The 20,224-nt window shown below is 33.8% G+C and overlaps 1 protein-coding gene across 3 annotated transcripts; it reads right to left on the reverse strand.

Moving 5' to 3' along the window:
• Positions 1-10,443: 10,443 nt before the first annotated feature.
• Positions 10,444-19,769, reverse strand: LOC123217265 (protein POLLEN DEFECTIVE IN GUIDANCE 1-like). 3 transcript variants are annotated; one of them, XM_044638170.1, is made up of 12 exons: positions 19,180-19,768; positions 18,188-18,339; positions 17,710-17,813; positions 16,628-16,716; positions 15,258-15,331; positions 14,036-14,186; positions 13,786-13,953; positions 12,042-12,139; positions 11,825-11,947; positions 11,656-11,724; positions 10,803-10,960; positions 10,444-10,709 (listed from the first exon to the last, which is right to left on the reverse strand). In XM_044638170.1, exons 1-12 carry the CDS (start codon positions 19,718-19,720, stop codon positions 10,619-10,621), a joined length of 1,818 nt encoding a protein of 605 aa, XP_044494105.1. In that variant the 5' UTR covers positions 19,721-19,768; the 3' UTR covers positions 10,444-10,618. The 3 variants fall into 3 exon arrangements, with proteins under 3 accessions (XP_044494105.1, XP_044494107.1, XP_044494106.1); XM_044638172.1 differs by lacking the exon at positions 15,258-15,331 and having other exon boundaries at positions 16,628-16,712; positions 19,180-19,769; XM_044638171.1 differs by having other exon boundaries at positions 10,444-10,960.
• Positions 19,770-20,224: the final 455 nt, after the last annotated feature.

The raw sequence follows: 20,224 nt of genomic DNA on the forward strand, positions 1-20,224 counted from the left end.
GCTTCGACTATTTGAGAGGACATGTTTCAGGCATCTCCTTCGCTTACCCGAAACCAAATTTTCCAGAGTATTGGTTCATGCATTTCTCCTACGACAATTATATTGACCCTCCGTCAGGGATGAGTTATGGTTTAGGGTTAACAGGATTGATGTGAGATTCAACCCGTTTGAGTTTTTTTTTATGACAGGGCTATCATTTAGCTGACTCACTACTCTTTCATCGTATATTCCCCGTTCATCCAGACATAAGATTAGAAATACATATTTTTTGGGTTGTTCAAAAGTGCAATATCACGACATAGAGCATGTTTTTTTGGCCAGGCCATAAAGGGATGACGATATTGACGTCGTCAAGATGGCCTTACTGTATTGTCTTCATATGGTGTTGTTAGGGAATGATCGATTAAAGAAAGTATCTGTCGAAGACTTACTGTTGGTTGATCATTTGGACGGGTTTAATTCCTACCCCTAGGGCATTGCCATGTGACAGATGACGTACGAGTCTATGTCATAGGCGAGTGATAGAGTCTACTCCAAACGGATGCCTAAAATGCTTAAATATGACCTCTACAGATTTTCTTTCGCATTTCAGGTAAGTTTAAATTTATTGATTATATATATTAATTGGCAAAAATACGAATTGATTTATTTTAATCATTAATGTTTATACTGCAGTATTGGATATATGAGATGTTGAACACTTTGTATGATTGGGTTGATATGATTGATATCCATGCATGTCCACGGATGTTTAGGTGGCATACGTGGGATGTTTCTAGTTGAAGTCATATGGGCACTATTTTCACTGGTGACCGGGTATGTAATCGTTAATCAGTTAGTCGATTGATTCATTGAATATTTCAATTATTTTGAGTTATATATCTTCATGAATAAGATGATGTCACATCCTCGCTTCGTCTATCACTGATTGAGGAGGGTCTACCATAGTATACAGATATCTGTGAGTACACCAGTTTGTCAAATACGCATTCCTCTTTATCGTCTTTGATGCTTCCCCCGACAGGAAACGGGGCTTCTCTTGTCATGTCACATTCAGATATACCCGTCGATACTCCTAAGATACTTGAAGAGCCACATCAGCCTTCTGTTATGGAGCAACCTTCATCTCCCCCTATAGTTTAAAGCCTAGCGACCGAGACTACAGACCTTCCTAGGGTTAATGACCATGCTACCTATCCTATCACAGAGGAGTGTCCCCCCTCTGTATCACTTCGTCTATCTACAATAGATGTTGTATTAGCACACTGGGGCGCTATGATTTTATGTGAGATTTTCTGTTTTCGCGATGAGTTGTCTTCATAGATAACTCAATTACGTGAAGATGTGTCCTCTTAGATGACTTGATTAGAGGATCGTTTGACTTGTTTGGAGGAAATAGTCACACGTACATGTTCAGCCCCAGTCGATCAGGTTGTAAAACCACATCTCATTTATTGCTTATAAAAAATGTATTTTGTTATTACTCTGACAATTAAATTAACTTCATACAGGGTACGCACGATGGTGTCGGGATGACCTCTCTCATTGATAGGTCAATACCATCCCATCAGCCACATGAGGTTTGTATTTAATTTCTTATAAATATTTAATGTTAAATGTTGTTAATATATTTTGATGAATCTTTTATATAAAATGTCACTGATCAAGTTATTATTACTATTACCTTAGGGTAGTCGCTACAAGGTATTGCTTGGCCCTTCTATTACATCACCTCTCCGATCTGAGGTATATCACTTATCGGTGGAATTCTATTTTTTAATTAATTGTCATTGATTAATGGGGAGAAGGACTATTTCCCACCCAACTTTAGATGCATTTTCAAAATGCCACCCACGGCAGATGAAAATCCACTTTTCCCACCTATGAGCCGTTAATATGGATGATTTCTGTTTGCGTAAGGGTAAAATGTCCATTTTACCCTTGTTAGATGAAATGACAAAAATACCCCTCAATTTAGTCTGTAAAATTCATCCCAAAATTGATGTAAGGGTTTTACCATTTACCCCCCTTAGGTTTTAAAAACTAACATTCACCTTACCTAAAGTTTTTAAACTTTGAAAACTAACATTTTCACCCTCAAACCTAGGGTTTCCATATTTTTCAAAATGCAGCCGCCCCCCATAACTTTCAAAACTAACAGTTTCACCCTCATTCTTTAACTTCATCTCCTGACATCGTCACCGGCCTCCTCCTTCTCCTAGTGTGACGACGGTGGTGCGATGAAGAGATCTTCATCTCCTCGTCGCATGGTACGACGAAGCGACAGAGATCTCTTCGTCGCACCACCGTGCCACAAAGAGGTCTCTCTTCGTCGCTTCACCCAGACGACGAAGGACAACTCTTCGTCATCTTTCGTCGCTCGTTGCGTGGTCCAGAGGCTACGACGAAGGATAACAAAGCGTCGTCCTTCGTCTATTCTTCCAGATCTGGACGACGCTTTATCGTGCAGATCTGGGTAACGAAGGGTCATCCTTCATCGTCCTTTGTAGTCAGAGATGGGAGATCGATCGATTGTGTAGGCCATCGGTGGTGGCCAGTGAAGGAAGCAAACCCTAGAGGTGAAATCTAAACTTTTCAAACTTTGAGGATGGGTTAGTTATTAGTTTTTAAAACCTGGAGGGGGGAAATGGTAAAATTTTAAAGTTTTAAGGTTTTAAATAGTAAATGACAATTTTGCCCCTGTCTCTAACTGAAAAATTGGACGGCAGTTTGGCCATGGGTGGGAAAAGTGGATTTTCATCTACCGTGGGTGGCATTTTGAAAATGCATCTAAAGTTGGGTGGGAAATAGTCCTTCTCCCTTGATTAATTAATTTTATATATTCGTATGGGGTCTTCCTCATGAAGGTCTTTCGATTGGACCTTTGGTTGCTTCAAATCCCCCACCTGAGGTATGAAAATTATTGTAGTTATTAAATTTTATATGAAATATCATTTACCATTTTTTTCTTTTCATGTGTATAGGGACCGACATTGAGGTATTATCAATCGAGGTGGTGTTTTTTAAAGAAATGTAATTAATCGATTTGTCTTTCCAGTTATTATATTTATTTAACAATGTTTTGTCTCCTTTTCAGGATAAGCGGTTGTGGTTACTTACTGATATTCGCAGCTCCAGCAAAAGGACAATAGATATTAGTTCATAGGAGGATGTTTCCGATGCAATCTATGTTGAGGTATATCTATTATAATTAGTATATAAATATTAATATATACTGATCACTGATAATTTCAAAATTATAATTTTACAGTCCGTCGAGGGGGCATGCATGGTTGAGTTAACCATGATAAAGGATTCTCCAGTCAAACCTTCTCCAACATACATGGATAAGGTAACATTAATCGATTAATTCATAATTGTTACATAAGATGAAATAATGAATTAATAGTTATATGTACTTGCAGTTGATTTGTACAGCAAACAGTCGGATCGTCCAGAAAGGTCTGCTCATTCGCACCTCGTATACAAATCTAATAAAAGGGTGGGCAAAACGATAAATCTAGACCATCCCATCCTCTATCATAGAGCGTGAGGAATCTTTCCTCACGTGGTACAGCAGAGCTGCGGTATTCAACACGCATGATGTTTACTTCATCGGGTCGAAGTCAAAAGAGAGTTTTTAGCGGATTGTGGTGGAGTTGTGCGAGTGGTTGACCTACGATGTAAGTTGTCTATACTATATAATTTGGTTAAAAGTTTGATATATTCGTCAATAACTAACATATTTGAAGTTTTTTATACCATTCCAACATTTGAATTCCTTTTTGGCTATATTACGTCAACACCAGGATGATCACAGTTCGACTGTTTCATAACGTTGGACGACTACCCACACATTCTTCGTAAGACATATTGAGATAGCCTGAAAGAGTTATTTACAGAATGGGGGCTCTTCACAAGGATGGTTGAGGCAGATTATATTTCGGGATTATTTTATAAACCATGGGGGATGATCGATATGGTATAGTATAATAGTATTTTTATTATATTTCACGTTGAATTAGTTTATAATCTACATGTGTAACCATTTTAATTTGTCACTGTTTATAGGTTTACATTCCTATAAACTTCGATCGCTCACATTAGGTGGTCGGAGTTGTAGATTTTCATGATTGGTCAATTACGGTGTACAACTCTAAGGTATCACACTCAGGTAATATAGGGTGTCTCAAACGGTGGATGTGACCTTACACAACATTCATACCCGCATTATTAGAAGCGACAAATTTTTGGATAGCTTCTGGGCAGGCTCTACGACTTGATCCCTAGTGTTATATCGAGCAATGGATGTCTCTTAGCAGGGAGAAGGCTCCGGTGACTGTGGCTTGTTTATGTTACATTTTTTTTTTAGCATTTGGCATTGTCACGGAGCGTAGATTTTCTCCGAGAGTTGTCTACCTCTATGCACCGATATTTAACATCACAGTTGTATTTCCACTGTATTGAGTAGATCACGAATGTATTTTTAGTTCGCTCATTGTTTATTTATCGTTTTTCAAATGTTCTTATGTATATATTTATTGTATATGTTTATGTGTATGATGTACTTTATCTATCATTATATATGGATATGTATTTGATTTCATTGTTTAAATAATTTTGTTACAGAAATAATTATATGAGATTAGAATGATGTTATTAGCATTAAATTATGGTATTAGTGAAATACTCAAAAAGCTCATTCTAACAAATATGAAATGAAGAAATTATTTACACTAAATTTATTATATCACATGTGAATACAATTACACATTTGAAACAATAATGAAAATATATCGATTACATATCGCTTAAACAATAATGATGAATCATATAACTAACAAAACTAAATGGAAGCTTGTCAAGATCTCGACCCTTTACCTTTTTTGGATGAACGCTATGGGGCGGAGCTCGGGACTGGTGTTGGGCTTTTACATTGGGTTCAGACATGTCATGGTTCCTTACAATGACTACAAATCCTGGGTGTAACATTTTCTCTTTGAAATGGTGACCCAAACGACGACTATCCAGAATGAGGGGCAGAATAACTCTTTCTTTTGGTGAATGCAACCATTCTGATTGATTTCCAATAGGACTGACAAGTTCCTGATATATTGCACGGTAGAATTCAAGGCAGAAAAATGGATGAACCCATCATTGACATTTGGGAGCCGCATGTTTCTTGCAATAGCAATGGCATGTTTGAACGAAATACGTGAAAGCTGAAACTTTCTACACGTACAAGACATTTCATTGAAGTCCACAATGCACATGAATCCACCAAAACCAACAACCTGATACTGAGTAAGTGTAATTGGTTGAACTTCCAAGCGTGTAGACTTTAACAGACAACGATTGATTTTCTCCTCCGTCCAAGGGGTGACAAAGTTAGGTCATCCATCTGTAATTTCAAAAAATATTAACACACATTTATTAATAACAAACATAAGGGAAGAAGTACATGATCAAATACATAGTTATTAACAATTGCGTACGTATTTCTCCTCTCATAAAACCATCGTTGCATGGTACCACGAATGAACTCGACAAGCATCATGATAGGTTGACAACGGCGTTAAATGACTCCACAATATTAGTTTTTATGATGTTGTATTGATGCCCCAGAAAGTATGCTCTGCTCCAACGCTCAAATCCGACCTCATGTAGATAAGCCCTAACTTGAGGGGTCATCACATCAAGAGATCGCATTATAGTCTCAAAATCTGCTTCCGTGTATGATTTTGCGATTTTCTAATATGCACCCGCAACCTACAAGATAGTAAATAATATGAGAACTTTATGATCAAAATATATAAAAAAGTTAAACAGAATAAAATTTTAATACTTGTTTAAACACGTTACCTTTAACTCTCGTTTATACTTTGTCTGCATATTACACAGAAGGTGATGACAACAACATCTATGGTGGACACTTGAAAAGACTTCAATCATTGCAGAGTATATAGCATGATGTCGATTTGAGATTATCGCCAACTCGGAGAGGTCATGAATGCATTCTTTAATCTTCTTGAGAAACCAACACTAACTATCATGATCTTCTTTTTTTACCAACACCGAAACCAATGGGGTATATCTAGTTATTACCATCAAGGCCCACCGTAAGGAATAAATGACCTAGATATTAATCTTTAAGGAAAACAGCGTCAATACAAATAACAAGTCGGAGAAATTCTCTAAATGCACAAACGGAACATCCTAATGTCATGAAAAAATACTTAAATCGATGGTCATCGTCCGTTTCAATAGCAGTAACTTTTCCCAGATTAGTACACTATAGATTGTAACAATAATTTGGTAAGAGCATAAATGATTCCTCTAGTGAGCTCCTCAATGAATTTAAAGCCCAGTTTCTTACCCATCAAACCTATGAATACGAAATGTCAATTTTATACCGGTCGGTGATATCCACAATTATTTATTTAGGTCAATAAATTCGATCAATCAATACAAACTTTGACCTCATTAATTGACCTAAAGCTCGGTCCAGCTTGTCTGTGATGTGACATTATTTGATCAACTGAACATGTATGGGTTGGATTCATTTGGTTGATTTGAAACACTTCATTGACTTTGGATTTGGTTGCATGTATATACCACTGACAATTTTTAGCCTTACACTTAATATCCTATCACCCCTTGTCAGACTTTTTGCCTTAGAATTGAAATCCTTTCAGTAAGGCAAATTACTTCATAGCATCTTTCAATTGTACTTTATTATGGAAAATAGCACCAAGCTTTTCACCATTCTTCTCTCGGATCGATTTTGTACCACTTGATGATGTTGATGGCTGTGGAGGAAAATCAGGAAGCCAACTAAACGGATTGGTAGGGACATTGTCAAAAAATGGCCCAGAATAATTTCCACCACCTGAAATAGAATCTTCAAGTTACAAATTGTTCATACCCTCGGTAACAGGTGACATATACTCAAGTTTTACCTCTTCAGAAGGAATATCAGGCATATCATTTCTATCAAAGTCACCCCAGTCAAGAACCCTATCTTTCTCTTTTTGAGCTCATGAGTTTGCAATGTACAATGGGTCATTACTGAAATCAATCAAGTTTTCCAAATCATATTCTTTTTTCACTCCACTAATTTCTTCTTCCTCTTGTCCTTCAATTAGGGTATATGTAAAAAAAACAAGAATACATTCCTATAAGGATTAAGACATATCAATAAGACTCTGGACATTTTCATCATTTTGGATCTGTACAAGGCAGTCAAGCTCAATTTTTCTTGGCTTTATTGGTAGTTAAAGGTAGTTTTTCATTAGGATCAAGACTGCAAGACTCCTTCAAAAGATGAATAAATCCCTCAAATATTGTTCCATAAGGAATTTTAATCAATTGTTTGGATCCTCCAACATATTTCATTGTGTTGTCATCACCTTGAATCCATTCTTCTTGGTAACGAATCGATGCATAACCATCCATTTTAATTATCAATCCTATAATGACAAATTTTTGGAAAAAATTAATCATTGATAATAAAAAATCTGTAATAACTATTTAAAATAGTCTTACAATGATTAATATCAAAATGCCCCTCATATTTTTAATATTTCATTTAACCCCCTATAATTATTTAACATTTTATTTAACACCCTTATATGTTATCTTATATCAAAATGCATCATCTATTCTTAACATTCCATTTAAAACGTTTTTACAATATTTAATATCAAAATACCCTCTATATTTTTCTAATATTTCATTTAACCCCTATAATTATCTAACATTTTATTTAACACCCTTGTATGTTATCTTGTATCAAAATGTATCTATCTATTTTTAACATTTTATTTAAAACATTCTAACAATATTTAATATCAAAACACCCCCATATTTTTCTAATATTTCATTTAACCTCCCTATAATTATCTAACATTTTATTTAACAATTTTGTATATTATCTTGTATCAAAATATATCTATCTATTCTTAACATTTCATTTAAAACGTTCTTACAATGTTTAATATCAAAATACCTCATATTTTTATAACATTTCATTTAGCCCTCCCATATTTATCTAACATTTCATGTAATACCCTCGTATGTTCTCTTGTATCAAAATACATTTATTTATTCTTAACATGTTATTTAAATCTTTCATATATTATGTAATAAAAATACCCTCATATTTTTCTTAATATTTTTTAACCCCCTATAATTATCTAACATTTCATTTAACACCCGTTTATGTTGTCTTGTATCAAAATTCATCTATCTATTCTTAACCTATTATTTAAATCCTTCATATATTATGTAATATCAAAATACCCCTTGTATTTTTTAATACTTCATTTTACCCCCTATAATTACCTAATATATTATTTAACACACTTGTATATTGTCTCATATTAAAATGCATCTATCTATTCCTAACATTTCATTTATAATGCTCTTATAATGTTTAATATCAAAATACCCTCATATTTTTATAACATTTCATTTGGCCTCCCATAATTATCTAACACTTTATTTAACACCCTTGTATATTGTCTTGTATCAAAATATATTCATATATTCTTAACATGTTATTTAAATCTTTTATATATTGTGTAATATCAAAATACCCCCATATTTTTCTAACATTTCATTTAACCCCTATATTATTATCTAATATTCACATACCCTCTTTACATGACATACAAACTAGATTTAACAAATAAAATTAAGTTTTGAGTTAAGATTCGTATAAATATCTTTTTTTCACGATCTGACTTTTTTTTATTCGAATTTAGAAATCTAAACTTTTTCCTTCCTAACGAACTCGTACTAATTAATATTGAGTAAAAATGAGAGTGAGAGTAAGTGTTTGAGTGATATGATAAGTATGTGTAATAAGAGTAAATAAGAGGGTTTATATAGATGTGGTGAACGGTAATTTTGATATTCTAAAAAAACTTTAAGGCATTTTTGCTTGGGAATAAGAAAAATAGACATTTTTGCTTAAGAATAAGAAAAATTGGCATTTTTGCTTAATGAAAGGGTGAAATAGGCATTTATTATAATTTCCCTACAAAATAATATATAATAGTCTTCTTAGTTAATTTTGTAATATAAGCATTTAAAATGTCTTTTCTTAAATTAAAATAGAGTGATGCATTGAACACATATAATAAATATTAATTTAAGTGTTAATAATGATGTGTCAACATATAATTAAAAATTATTTTATTTAAAATATATAATCACGTAAAAATATATCATCACAGTGTACATAATTTTGCTAATTAAAAACTAATACCTCAACCCATTCTTAAAGTTTGAAAAGTTTAAATTTCACCCCTAGGGTTTGTTTCCTTCTTCGACCACCACCGACGACCGACATATTCCACCGATCTCTCATCTCCGACTACAAAGGACAACGAAAGACGACCCTTCGTTGCCTAGATTTGGACGACGAAGCATCATCGAGATTTGAAAGAATAGACGAAGGACGACGTCCTTCATCGTCGCGTCTAGACAACGTGACGAGCGACGAAGGATGACGAAGCGTTGTCCTTCGTCATCTGGGTGGAGCGATGAAAAGAGACCCCTTCATCGCATGGTGGTGCGACGAAGAAATAAGATCTCTTCATCGCACCAAAAGGAGGAGGCCGGAGACAATGCTGAAGACAACGTTGGAAGATGAAGTTGAAGAATGGGGGTAAATCTACTATTTTTGAAAGTTATAAGTGACGACTGCGTTTTGAAAAATATAGAAACCCTAAGTTTGAAGGTGAAAATATTACTTTTCAAAATTTAAAAACTTTAGGTAAAAGTGAAATGTTAGTTTCTAAAACCTAAGGGAGATGAAAAATAATAAATTTTATAACTTTTTAATATAAACAGTAAAATAATTATTTTACCCTTCCCTTTAACAAAAATTTACCTATGGATGAGAATAGAGATTTTTCATTTTCCGTGAGTGTAGATTTAAAAATGACCTAAACAGTAAAATAACTATTTTACCCTTCCTTTAACAGAAATTTACCTATGAACGAGAATAGAGGTTTTTCATTTTCCGTGAGTGTAGATTTAAAAATGACCTAAACTTTGGGTTGGAAATAATCCTTTTCCCAAAATTAAATTACCCTGAACCCAAAACAGTCGAATTCAATAGGTTTGGCCCAAAGTCAGATTGGTAATGGTATAATATGATTCATATGCAACCAAACCCATATCATAAATACTCATGAAACGATATAATGAGAAAAAAAATTTTTGTCTATTTTTCATATTAAAGAAACAAATAAAGAAAAAGACTATATCCACTAATAATATATACAAATTTGCGTACTAACTACAGATTTATTGATAAATGAAAACTCCCTTCTATGGTTTCACCAAATTTAAAAAATATAATCCTTATGCATATTGATTCATGAGCTAAGCCTGTACTTTGGTATAAATGAAACAAATTATACTAGAGAGAGATAGCTAATTTCCTTCCCATAACTCAGATTGTTCGATCCAAACAAAAAAAATTTCCTGTAAATTTTGTATACAGTTATGATTCCCGTAATCAAATATTCATCTATATCATATCAAAATTGGAAGCAAATGCCATGTCAAATAATTATCTCAAACTGTACAAAGGGCTGCTCTAGCTCTATAAGAACCGCCGATCAATGTCTAACATGTATACCGGGATGGTTCTCCTATAAATCATAAACGGTTTTGGCAGAAGGAAGATTGTGGCACTGAAACAAGCAGATTTATGTATTTGTAGCAAAATCTTTTCAAATTAATCAGAATGAAGATGGTGTTTTCTCTTACGGCACCTTTCAACGTACCATGTAGCATGTTTCTGTAGACCCATGCCAATCATCACCTTAAGACTTGTGAGCATGACATAAGTTATGGCAGATAAGAGAAAAATCCAGAAGAGTCTCCATGGAAGAGGATTGCAAGGCAGGTGTGCAGCGAAAACAGGAGTTAATACTCGGATGACCTGAAAGTTAAGAACAAAAACCATGTATCATCGCCTGAGAAAACTTGAACCAACAAGTTGATAAAATAACTAGAGAAAGGTGAAAGGTGATGCTCTTTCTAGGGGTTTGTCAGCGAACTTGTTCTAGTCATAATGGTGTATGCACGACCACTAGAAAAGGACAAAAATGTGGTGGTCAGAGACGACAATCGGAAAATAACATGGACTCATTGGAGAGTGGATCAAGATCACTGAAAAATTTTTAGAAGCCTAATATAGGCTCTAATACCATGTGAAAAATGAAATTTGTAGAATAATTTTAATGTATTGATTAAAAGGAAAGAACAATATTATATAGAAAGTGAGTTCGACTAACCTAGGAAAGTTATTAACTTCGTTTATCTAACTTAGGAACGATATCTTCGCATTTTATTTTACACGATATATTTCTCATTTACATGACATTACAACAAATGTTTCAATAGTTATCTTAAGTTATAAATGAGAAGGAAGATAATTTGTGCTTTTATTAGAAACAGAAAATGAAAACATTTCTGTTTAGGGCCTCAGTGTTGTCTAATTTAAACCACTCCCTTCTAATGACAAACAATATATATTTCAGGATATGTGCATGTCACTTCTTATGGACACGAGGAAAGCATTACTGAAGTAGCAATCACTATCAATACCACCATGCCAACAGTATCAGTACTTACCACACAAGCTGGTGCCAAAGGAACAAAAGTCAGCATTTTTTTCTCGTTCTCAGTTTTTATATTCAAAGTCTGAGAGAAGACAAGATATTGTCAACATATACAAACTATACAAGAGAGAAAAAAACTATAAATAAACTAGAATAACTTTTTTTAGCAATTCAGCAAATACCTGTTTGCAGAGGTCTTCTAGGTACTCAGAGTAAGCAATGGGCTTTATGCCATTGAATTTAGCAAGAAATGAATGCTTTATAACATCTATTAACATCTCACATAAGAAAACCATAAGAGCGTTCTGTGGAAAAAACAAAAGCAAATAAGAAAACAAAACAAGTTATGCATAAAACCCTTTTACAACATATAGTTCTGAAAATTTCAGGTAAGCTTACAAAAATAAAACTATTAAACCAAGGACCCTCAGCCTCCAGAATATTTTGAGCCAAAACAAACAAGAGAAATGCTGAAATGTGAAATCTCTCAATTGAATCTGTTCATGAGCAAAGCAAAACAACATTTTAGAAGAACTGCATATATGCACTGGAAAAGAAAATACAAATGATAATACAGAGATTACATATCAACTTATTGAAGCAATTACAGAGCTGAAACAGTCTCATGTTAAGTAAAAAATATATATGCCATTCTAGTTCACAAATATTTTAGTTACAAAATGCCAGTGAGATACAAGGGCATGTTAAAATATTTCTTAATTTTGAGCTTCTTCTCTTTCTACAAGTTCACCAATCATTAATACGTAAAAAAAGTTAATTAGTCAGTTCAGTGAGACAACAAAGTGATGCTAACAACCCCAAGGAATAAGATACAGGAAAAAAGACTAAATCTTCAATCAAATGAATAAAACAGAAAGGCATATTAACCCCAGCCAGCCATTTCAAAGCAGTCTTAATTTCATCCTCCGAATCAAAGAGATTCTACAAAGTAAAGCTTGTTCAATAGCCTCCTCCCCTTGCTGGAGGAAGCCCAACTAACAACAAGCCAAAGAACTGGAATCCCATTTGCAACCAACAGCAAGAAATGGATATAGAGGCTAAAAGAAATTTCAGTTAATGATATACAGAGGCTGCAACTCCTGCCATTCACTTATTTTGGGTTGTAACTGGTTAAGCAAGGAACTTTAATGATAGAAATGGATATAAATACGGTATTTCATATATTAACCCAAGGCAGACGGGCAATTGTGAAGAGAGGGACACACAGAGACCAAACTAATGAGTACTTCTATCAAAGTCAACAGGGAGAGGGTGCAGACATGGTTATTTGTAAGGAATTCTTTGATCCATCCTCTCTTCTTTCTACTTTTTTGTTTAATATTTTATTAGGCTGTTGAGAAACTTGGAAAAAGAATAATAAATACCAGTTCTTTTTATGGATTCACACTCAAATCCAGCTTAATTGCTCAAAGATCTTATTCTCTACTCTCAATTGATATATCATCATATATTCTCTTGTTTCTCTGGTCCAAAGTTCATTAAAGTAGACACCTCAGGTTATGATTCAGAAGGCAAAATAATCACCTGAAAGAAAAGAACAAAACCTTTCCATGATCACACAAAGAAACAAGATAATTTTAATGAAATTAGAGAAATGTATGCTTGCCCAACTCCAGTTCAGCATTACCCAGGGAAAAGAAAAGGTAAGATTCACTTACGACTTGGGTAAGATCTAATCAGTTCTTGATTATGTATGGGTATCACAGAATAGAAATGAATTGTACTTAGATTCTAGGTTCTTTATCACCCAACACCAGCCCAATGACACTTTTTCCCACTATATAGATTCAATAATGGGTCAGAGTATGCAGATCCAAGATTTTAAGAAAGATTTAAAAATTTTATAGCAATCTGAGTTTAGTGATTATAAGCTGGACTGTGCCGGCAGACATTGATCAACTCAACTGTACATCAAACAATCCAATTAGTTTTCTGATGCATCCATAAAACTATGGCACACTGAGGAAAACAATGTCCATGCAAGACATAAATCAAGATAATTAATGTTATTCTCTAAAGTAAACAAGTATTTTATTATATACAATGGTACAAAATGACAAAGAACAGCATCATTGATGATTTAATTAGACTGTACAAGAAAAAGTATAAAGAGGTAACTCACCAGCATACACAAGTATTTGAATGTTTTCCTTGCTAAAGCGTTTGAACACACTGCCTTTTATCTCAGAAAAATTATTGGATACCAGTAAAGCCAGTAAAGCATTATTGTGAGCAACAATACAAGTCGATAAAGTAATTGCCTGAGCTAATAAAATAAAAGAATGAAAGAGTAGAAAGTGTCAAGGAGCCAAGTTGGGAAAATAAAATATGCAAGCAACAAAAAGAAAAGAGCACTGCAACAAAAAGGATATTTGAAGAAGCTGTAGCTAATGCTAGGTCATAAAAGAATTTCCAAGTACAGGAGCTCCTGTTTTCTTCTGAACAATTCGCTAGTGTTTCTGCAGAGTAAAATAGTGTCTCCAATACATCTCCACCAAAATTTTGGCATAGTCTATCAAATATCTGAAAGATCAAGTTAAATTCCACATTCAGCCACGTCATTAAAGAAAAAAAGTCAGGAAACAAAAAAATATGATAGGATGATGTCAAAGAACTATGCCTATTCATTACACGTGATCTACATCGGGTCTAATGCATACAATAGTTCATTCCAAATGTGATTAACCCCTTACTCTTGCTAGACTATAACCCTTCAATTAGCATATAAAGTCTTATCATTCTCTTTTACTTGATGACATTTAGTTTCTTCCTTTTTTCCCCCCATCAAACATACATCTATAAAACAAAACTACATAATTTATATTAAAAATAATAAAATAAAATAATACAACAAGGAGAAGTTGTGGACTGGGTGTCCAAAGAGAGTAGAAAAACCAAGGAACAGTTAACAATCCTATACAAACTGCACTTAGTAATCATTCCTACATGAACAGAATAAGACCTTATAAATCAGTACAAACCCCAAAAGACAAAAACAATATCAAGTATTCATAGAAATCAATTCATCTCTCCAAGACGCTGCTACTCTTCTTATCTAAATGTCCATTTTAATAAAATTATATCAGGCAGTTGATAGGAACCCAACTCAAATATCCTAGCAGCAGTCTTTCCTACTTGGTTGAATCCGGTTGACAAAAAGACACCCATGGTCTTTCTTTTCTCTATTGAAATAAGTTACTAAACTCTTGATCAAGCAGAAATCCTTTTCAATAAAAGTATTCATAGAAATCAATTCATCTCTCCAAGATGCTGCTACTCTTATTATCTAAATCTCAGTTTTAATAAAATAATAACAGTCAGTCTTTCATACTTAGTTGGATCCAGTTGAAAAAAAGATGCCCATGGTCTTTTTTCCATGGTCTTTTTTTTCTTTATTGAAATAAGTTACCGAACTTTTGATCAAGCAGAAATCCTTTTCAATAAAAGTAATAAACTGTTAGATGAGCAATTCATCTGATTTACAAATTTAAATTGAGAAATACCTTTTTCCTGAATTTCAAGATAAAGTTTTAAACTAAAAAGTTCATATTCCTCAGAAGCAAGAGAATCCTAACTTCATTAAATACTTCTCACCTCCAAGACATTATACACGACATAGAGTTTGACTGTTCCTTGGCCCCGAATCATGTGATAAATTAAACTGATATCTGAAATAACAAAAATAGCATTAAAAAATGCACAAAAAAGATAATGATATTCACCATCTGGTCCAACTAATCAGAGGATACCATAAGTACGTGTCATATAAATACTTCATAACTTAGTTCTAGTAATTAGCAGACATGTCTAATAGAGTAAATTACAGGGGCCACCCTCAAGATTTGAGAAAACTATACATAGCGACAAAACTTATTTTCAACTGGGCTATGAGTCCATCACAGAATTATATGATTAATGGAAATTTATAGCACCTGCACTTTACGCTTTACTCTCAATTCATGTTAATCATATAAAAAATTTATCTGCCCTATAAACCCTGAGAGAGAAAGGTAAGACACAGGGAAGCTAAACTGTAATGAAAAGAAAGGGAGAATGTAAACTGTTGCGATAGGCCCAACCCTAGGAATAAGAACTAATGGTGAGGGCTAATAAGAATAAGAACTAATGGTGAGGGCTAATAAGAAAAATAACAGCACACACAAACATGGTTCCACTTTTAGCCTGTGTCAATGGGTGAAGTTTAAAAAAAAAATCACTATCAAATATGGAGGAAACTCTCAAACCCAATATCCCAAAAACATTCAATGTTATCTCAAACTCTCAAATATTCTCTTTTTCTCTTACCCAAGCTTTGCACCTCTCATGCTTGAATTTCTTGGGAAAATAAGAGGGATTATTTTGCACTTATAATGCACCTGTACTTACAGTGAAAGGGAGGGTATAGAAGATTTCTGGTACAAAATCTGGTAGAGTGACAGTCAGAATAGAAAAATCAATATGATTTTTATTTGGGAAATGAATGTCCCATAAAATAATGAGCAAAACCAAGGACCCACCTTTCCTAGAGCAAAACCACTCTCTCTCTCTCACTGGCTAAACATTTACCAAATGAGTACCAAACTCATAACATACATTTTTTGCTGAATTCTAGTGTTGCTATCACTAATAGTAGATGCAACCATATAAAATCTTATTTATGAAATAACCATAAAAAATAATAATAATAAAGAGAAATAAAAAAAAGGTCATTAGACTATATTATTCTTTTCATCTTGTTTTGACAATTTTTTTCCTTTGGTGGTTGCTTTTCCAATTCACTCAGTAAATTTAACCATTTAAGCAATGGCTGACAGAAGATGCAACTAACATACAAGCCTCAAAGTATGGGGTTCAGTATTAAGTTGTTAAATTAATAGTGGGTTTGGTGGTACTTCAAAGGCAGCCAATATAATTTAATCTTCTAAAATCACAAAAAAAGGAAAGTGCAATAATCCTTACTACACCTGTTCGCTCCAAAAGGGTGACTCCACAAGCCAGCACAATGAAGCAAGAAAAATCACACAGTACAGCAGTAGAAGGACTATTAAACTGCCTGCCACAAGCACGGTTAGGTTATTCTACAAATATTTCATCATACCATGACTTTAACATGTAAAAAAGAAAGAGGTAGGAAGATTCAATTGTGTAGCCAAATGATAAACATAATGCTTAGTATCTTGGAAATGGTATAGCGACCACATGCAAGATTCACTACATAATATCTTCAGGCAATTTTATCCAAAAAAACATAGATGTGAGAGTCCCAAACATTTAGTTTATTTGCTTCCAACATGCAGAAACAATTTAACACCTAGTCAGCCAATTAAAATTACCAAAATATTATCCACCTTCTAACCATCAACTTCCGAAACATATTATACACAACACTTCTTCCCAATCTTTATAACTCAAATCAACAAATCAGTCTGACACAGCAGCAACTGGAGAAACAAACCTCACAAACTTTGGTTTATCAAAAGAAAAATTACAACAATGGGTGATTTGCAATCACTCCCTTGAGGTTTGGGGGATGTCTCCTTAAAACCCAAAAACTTTTTAAATAAAAACTTTTTAATTACCACACCTCAGGGAGATTAGGCCATTTAACTTCTTTTAACATATACATATACATATATATATATATATATATATATATAAAATATTTTGCATGTAAAATCACAGTAATGCCTTTGGATTGCTCTTTTAAAGGGAGGTCTCCTTATAATTCAAAAACTTTTGGCTGCAACTGATATTTCTTCAAATGTGAGGGAAGGTCATTGGAAATTACCCAAAATTCAAATGCTCTACCATTAAATTTGAATACTCAATTAGGTGGATAAAACAAACTAAAGATTTTGTGTAGAAGAAATCTTTCAGTGTCTCAAGACATCATTTATCAGTTTTTACAATGATTGTGTAAAAAAGGATTTCCACATTCAACCATAACAAGACTTGAAATAGTTTATAAAGATAAATCCTTAAAATTTTAAATTAGAGAAAAAAGATATTAAAGCTCATTTAAAAAAGGCTGAACAAAGTAACAAACCTTTTAATTAGAAGCCTGTAAAGAGTCATCAGAATCCTTGTTGGCATGATGGTTAACAATGACAGAAATGAATCCAAGCAGACAAAAAAGCCAACATCTATAATCTGAAAAAGGAAATCTTACTTAAGAATATCAACCACAATGATATAAGTACCAATAAATCAGTCGATCAACTATTCAATTACTAAAGTGTCTTAATGCAGGCTGTCATTTCAGTGTCAAACTTCAAAAATTCCAGAATGATTCTGGGAGGAAAAGAGAATAATTCCCAATGCAAACTAAGCAGTGCACCATTTCAGAAATTTGATAGAACTCCAAAATTCAAGGAACAAAAGTTCTGTGCATGTAATAAAACAGAAAGCAAACAAAAATAAGAGATGAATGACTCAATCATGCAAGATAAAGTGAATAGTTATACATCACAGCCTAACAGATTGCCCACTTTTTATTTGAGTACAAAAAAAAGGGCCAAAGTTACCAGCTCACATCTCCATGGCAAGCGGAAAATGGTATCATATACTCTCTGTCGTTCTTTCTCATCACCAATTGTTGTTGTGCTCTGCAATGAATTTCCACTATACATTGCTTCCATAAAGTATTTCCAAGGTGACTGCTCTATTGGATAAGTACCTAAGAGAGAAAAAATTGCGAAAAATCAAAGGGGAAGTAGAAGATAGAAATGCTTGATAATAGTCTGTGATAACAACAATCTGTTGCCACCACAACAATTAGTAGCATTGAATTAATTACATTTTTGAAAAATCAAATATACATCCAGAAACTATAATTTGTGAAAGCTGAATATTAAAATGTGAAACAGCATCATCAGTTTATAATTTACTTAATGTCAGAAAATACATAACAAAACACAACAAAACTCATTGCAAAAATTTCAGCTCAAATAAATAAATCTTATGTTTCACTGTGCCCATCCAAGCTATAACAACTTTACGATTTCCCTAACAAATAAAAAATCTCTCATTTCCTCCTACCTTATTTCATATTTCAATGATTTTTCTCATGCGAATTATTCTTAGTAGCAAACATGTTCCTCAGTCTTTCCGAATCTCCAATATAGCTACAAAGATCACATGTTCCACCTACCTTTAAATAACAAAAACATTTTCATTCTGGTAGCCACTTTAGTCATTAATCCCAGCATCATCACCAAATGCGCTTATATCAAAACCATCTTGACAAAAAAAACTCAACACTAGTGTAATGCACAACCTTAAACGACAAAAAGAGAGCCAGAAAACCCTCGATCACACATATTTCAATTCCTTAACACTCAAATTGCTGACTTTTTTATTGATATTGGGAAAAAAAAAAAAAAAGATTAACTTCATCCGATAGTGTTACGTTATAAACTTTTCTTACACTAGAATTAACTCGATCAAATATATTCAAATACTCGCATATAAAAACAAACTTAAAACACAATGAGAACAAAAAGGCTCGCTTTCTCACCGTGAGGATCTTCCGCCATGAGTCGCTTCCAATCCAACGACTCCGCCGTCTCCAACTTCGTGAGAACACCACCACCACCACCACTACTTCCATTAGGCATCGTCTCACTTCGCCGCTCTTGCTTCTCCGACGGACTCTCCTCCGCCGCTAAGTCATCAGTCCCATTCACATTCCTCTGCCTCAAACTAGTCCCACTCTCACCACTCGCCGCCACCACTGTACACACACTCCCGCCGTAACTACTACTCTGGCAATTCACATCGCTTCTGCTTTCAAAACGAATCCCACTCCCAATTCTCTCATCCGAATCCAATACCACATCCTCCGGGATCGCATCGAAACTGGGAGATGTCGGTTTCTTCTTCTTTTGCCTTTTCTTCTTCCGACTTTTCGGAGTAGGTGGGATATCGGCATCAGATTTCGTCCGGTTGTGAGAAGAATCGGAGATAGAGCGAAAGAGGGAAAGCGAATCATCTTCTTTATTATTATCAAAGCTAAGGATATCGAATGAGAGTTTTCTCTCTGAAGATCTCAACCCCATTTTTTTTTTTTTTTTTAATTTTGGAGCAGAGAAGAAAGAAGAAAGAGGTGATGGAATATTTTTAATTTGGAATTTTTAGGGATTTTTTTTTAGGGAAATTATTAAAAATGGCCAAAATACCCTCTCACTAATAAAAAATGCCCAAAGTCACTATTTTCAAACAAAAATGCCCAAAGTCACTATTCCTGAGCAAAAATATCCATGACTTTTTTTAAAATACCAAAATTACCTTTCCCTTCATTTATATAAACCTCCTCACTCACTAGAAGGGGTTAAATAAAATTTTATTAAAATTATGGGATATTTTGATATTAAACATTATAAGAGCATTATAAATTCCTCAATAAAATTTTAGGAATAGATAATTGAGTAGTCAAATGAAATGTTATTAAAATTTGGGGGGCATTTTGATATATCGACTCGTATTTTTCAGATTTCTGAAGAATTTTTCGATTGTTGCCATTCTAGGGTTTTTCAACTTTTAGAATTCGAATTTCAATTCCG

The sequence above is a fragment of the Mangifera indica genome, chromosome 5 (assembly GCF_011075055.1).
Source record: "Mangifera indica cultivar Alphonso chromosome 5, CATAS_Mindica_2.1, whole genome shotgun sequence".
NCBI classification, from domain to species: domain Eukaryota; kingdom Viridiplantae; phylum Streptophyta; class Magnoliopsida; order Sapindales; family Anacardiaceae; genus Mangifera; species Mangifera indica.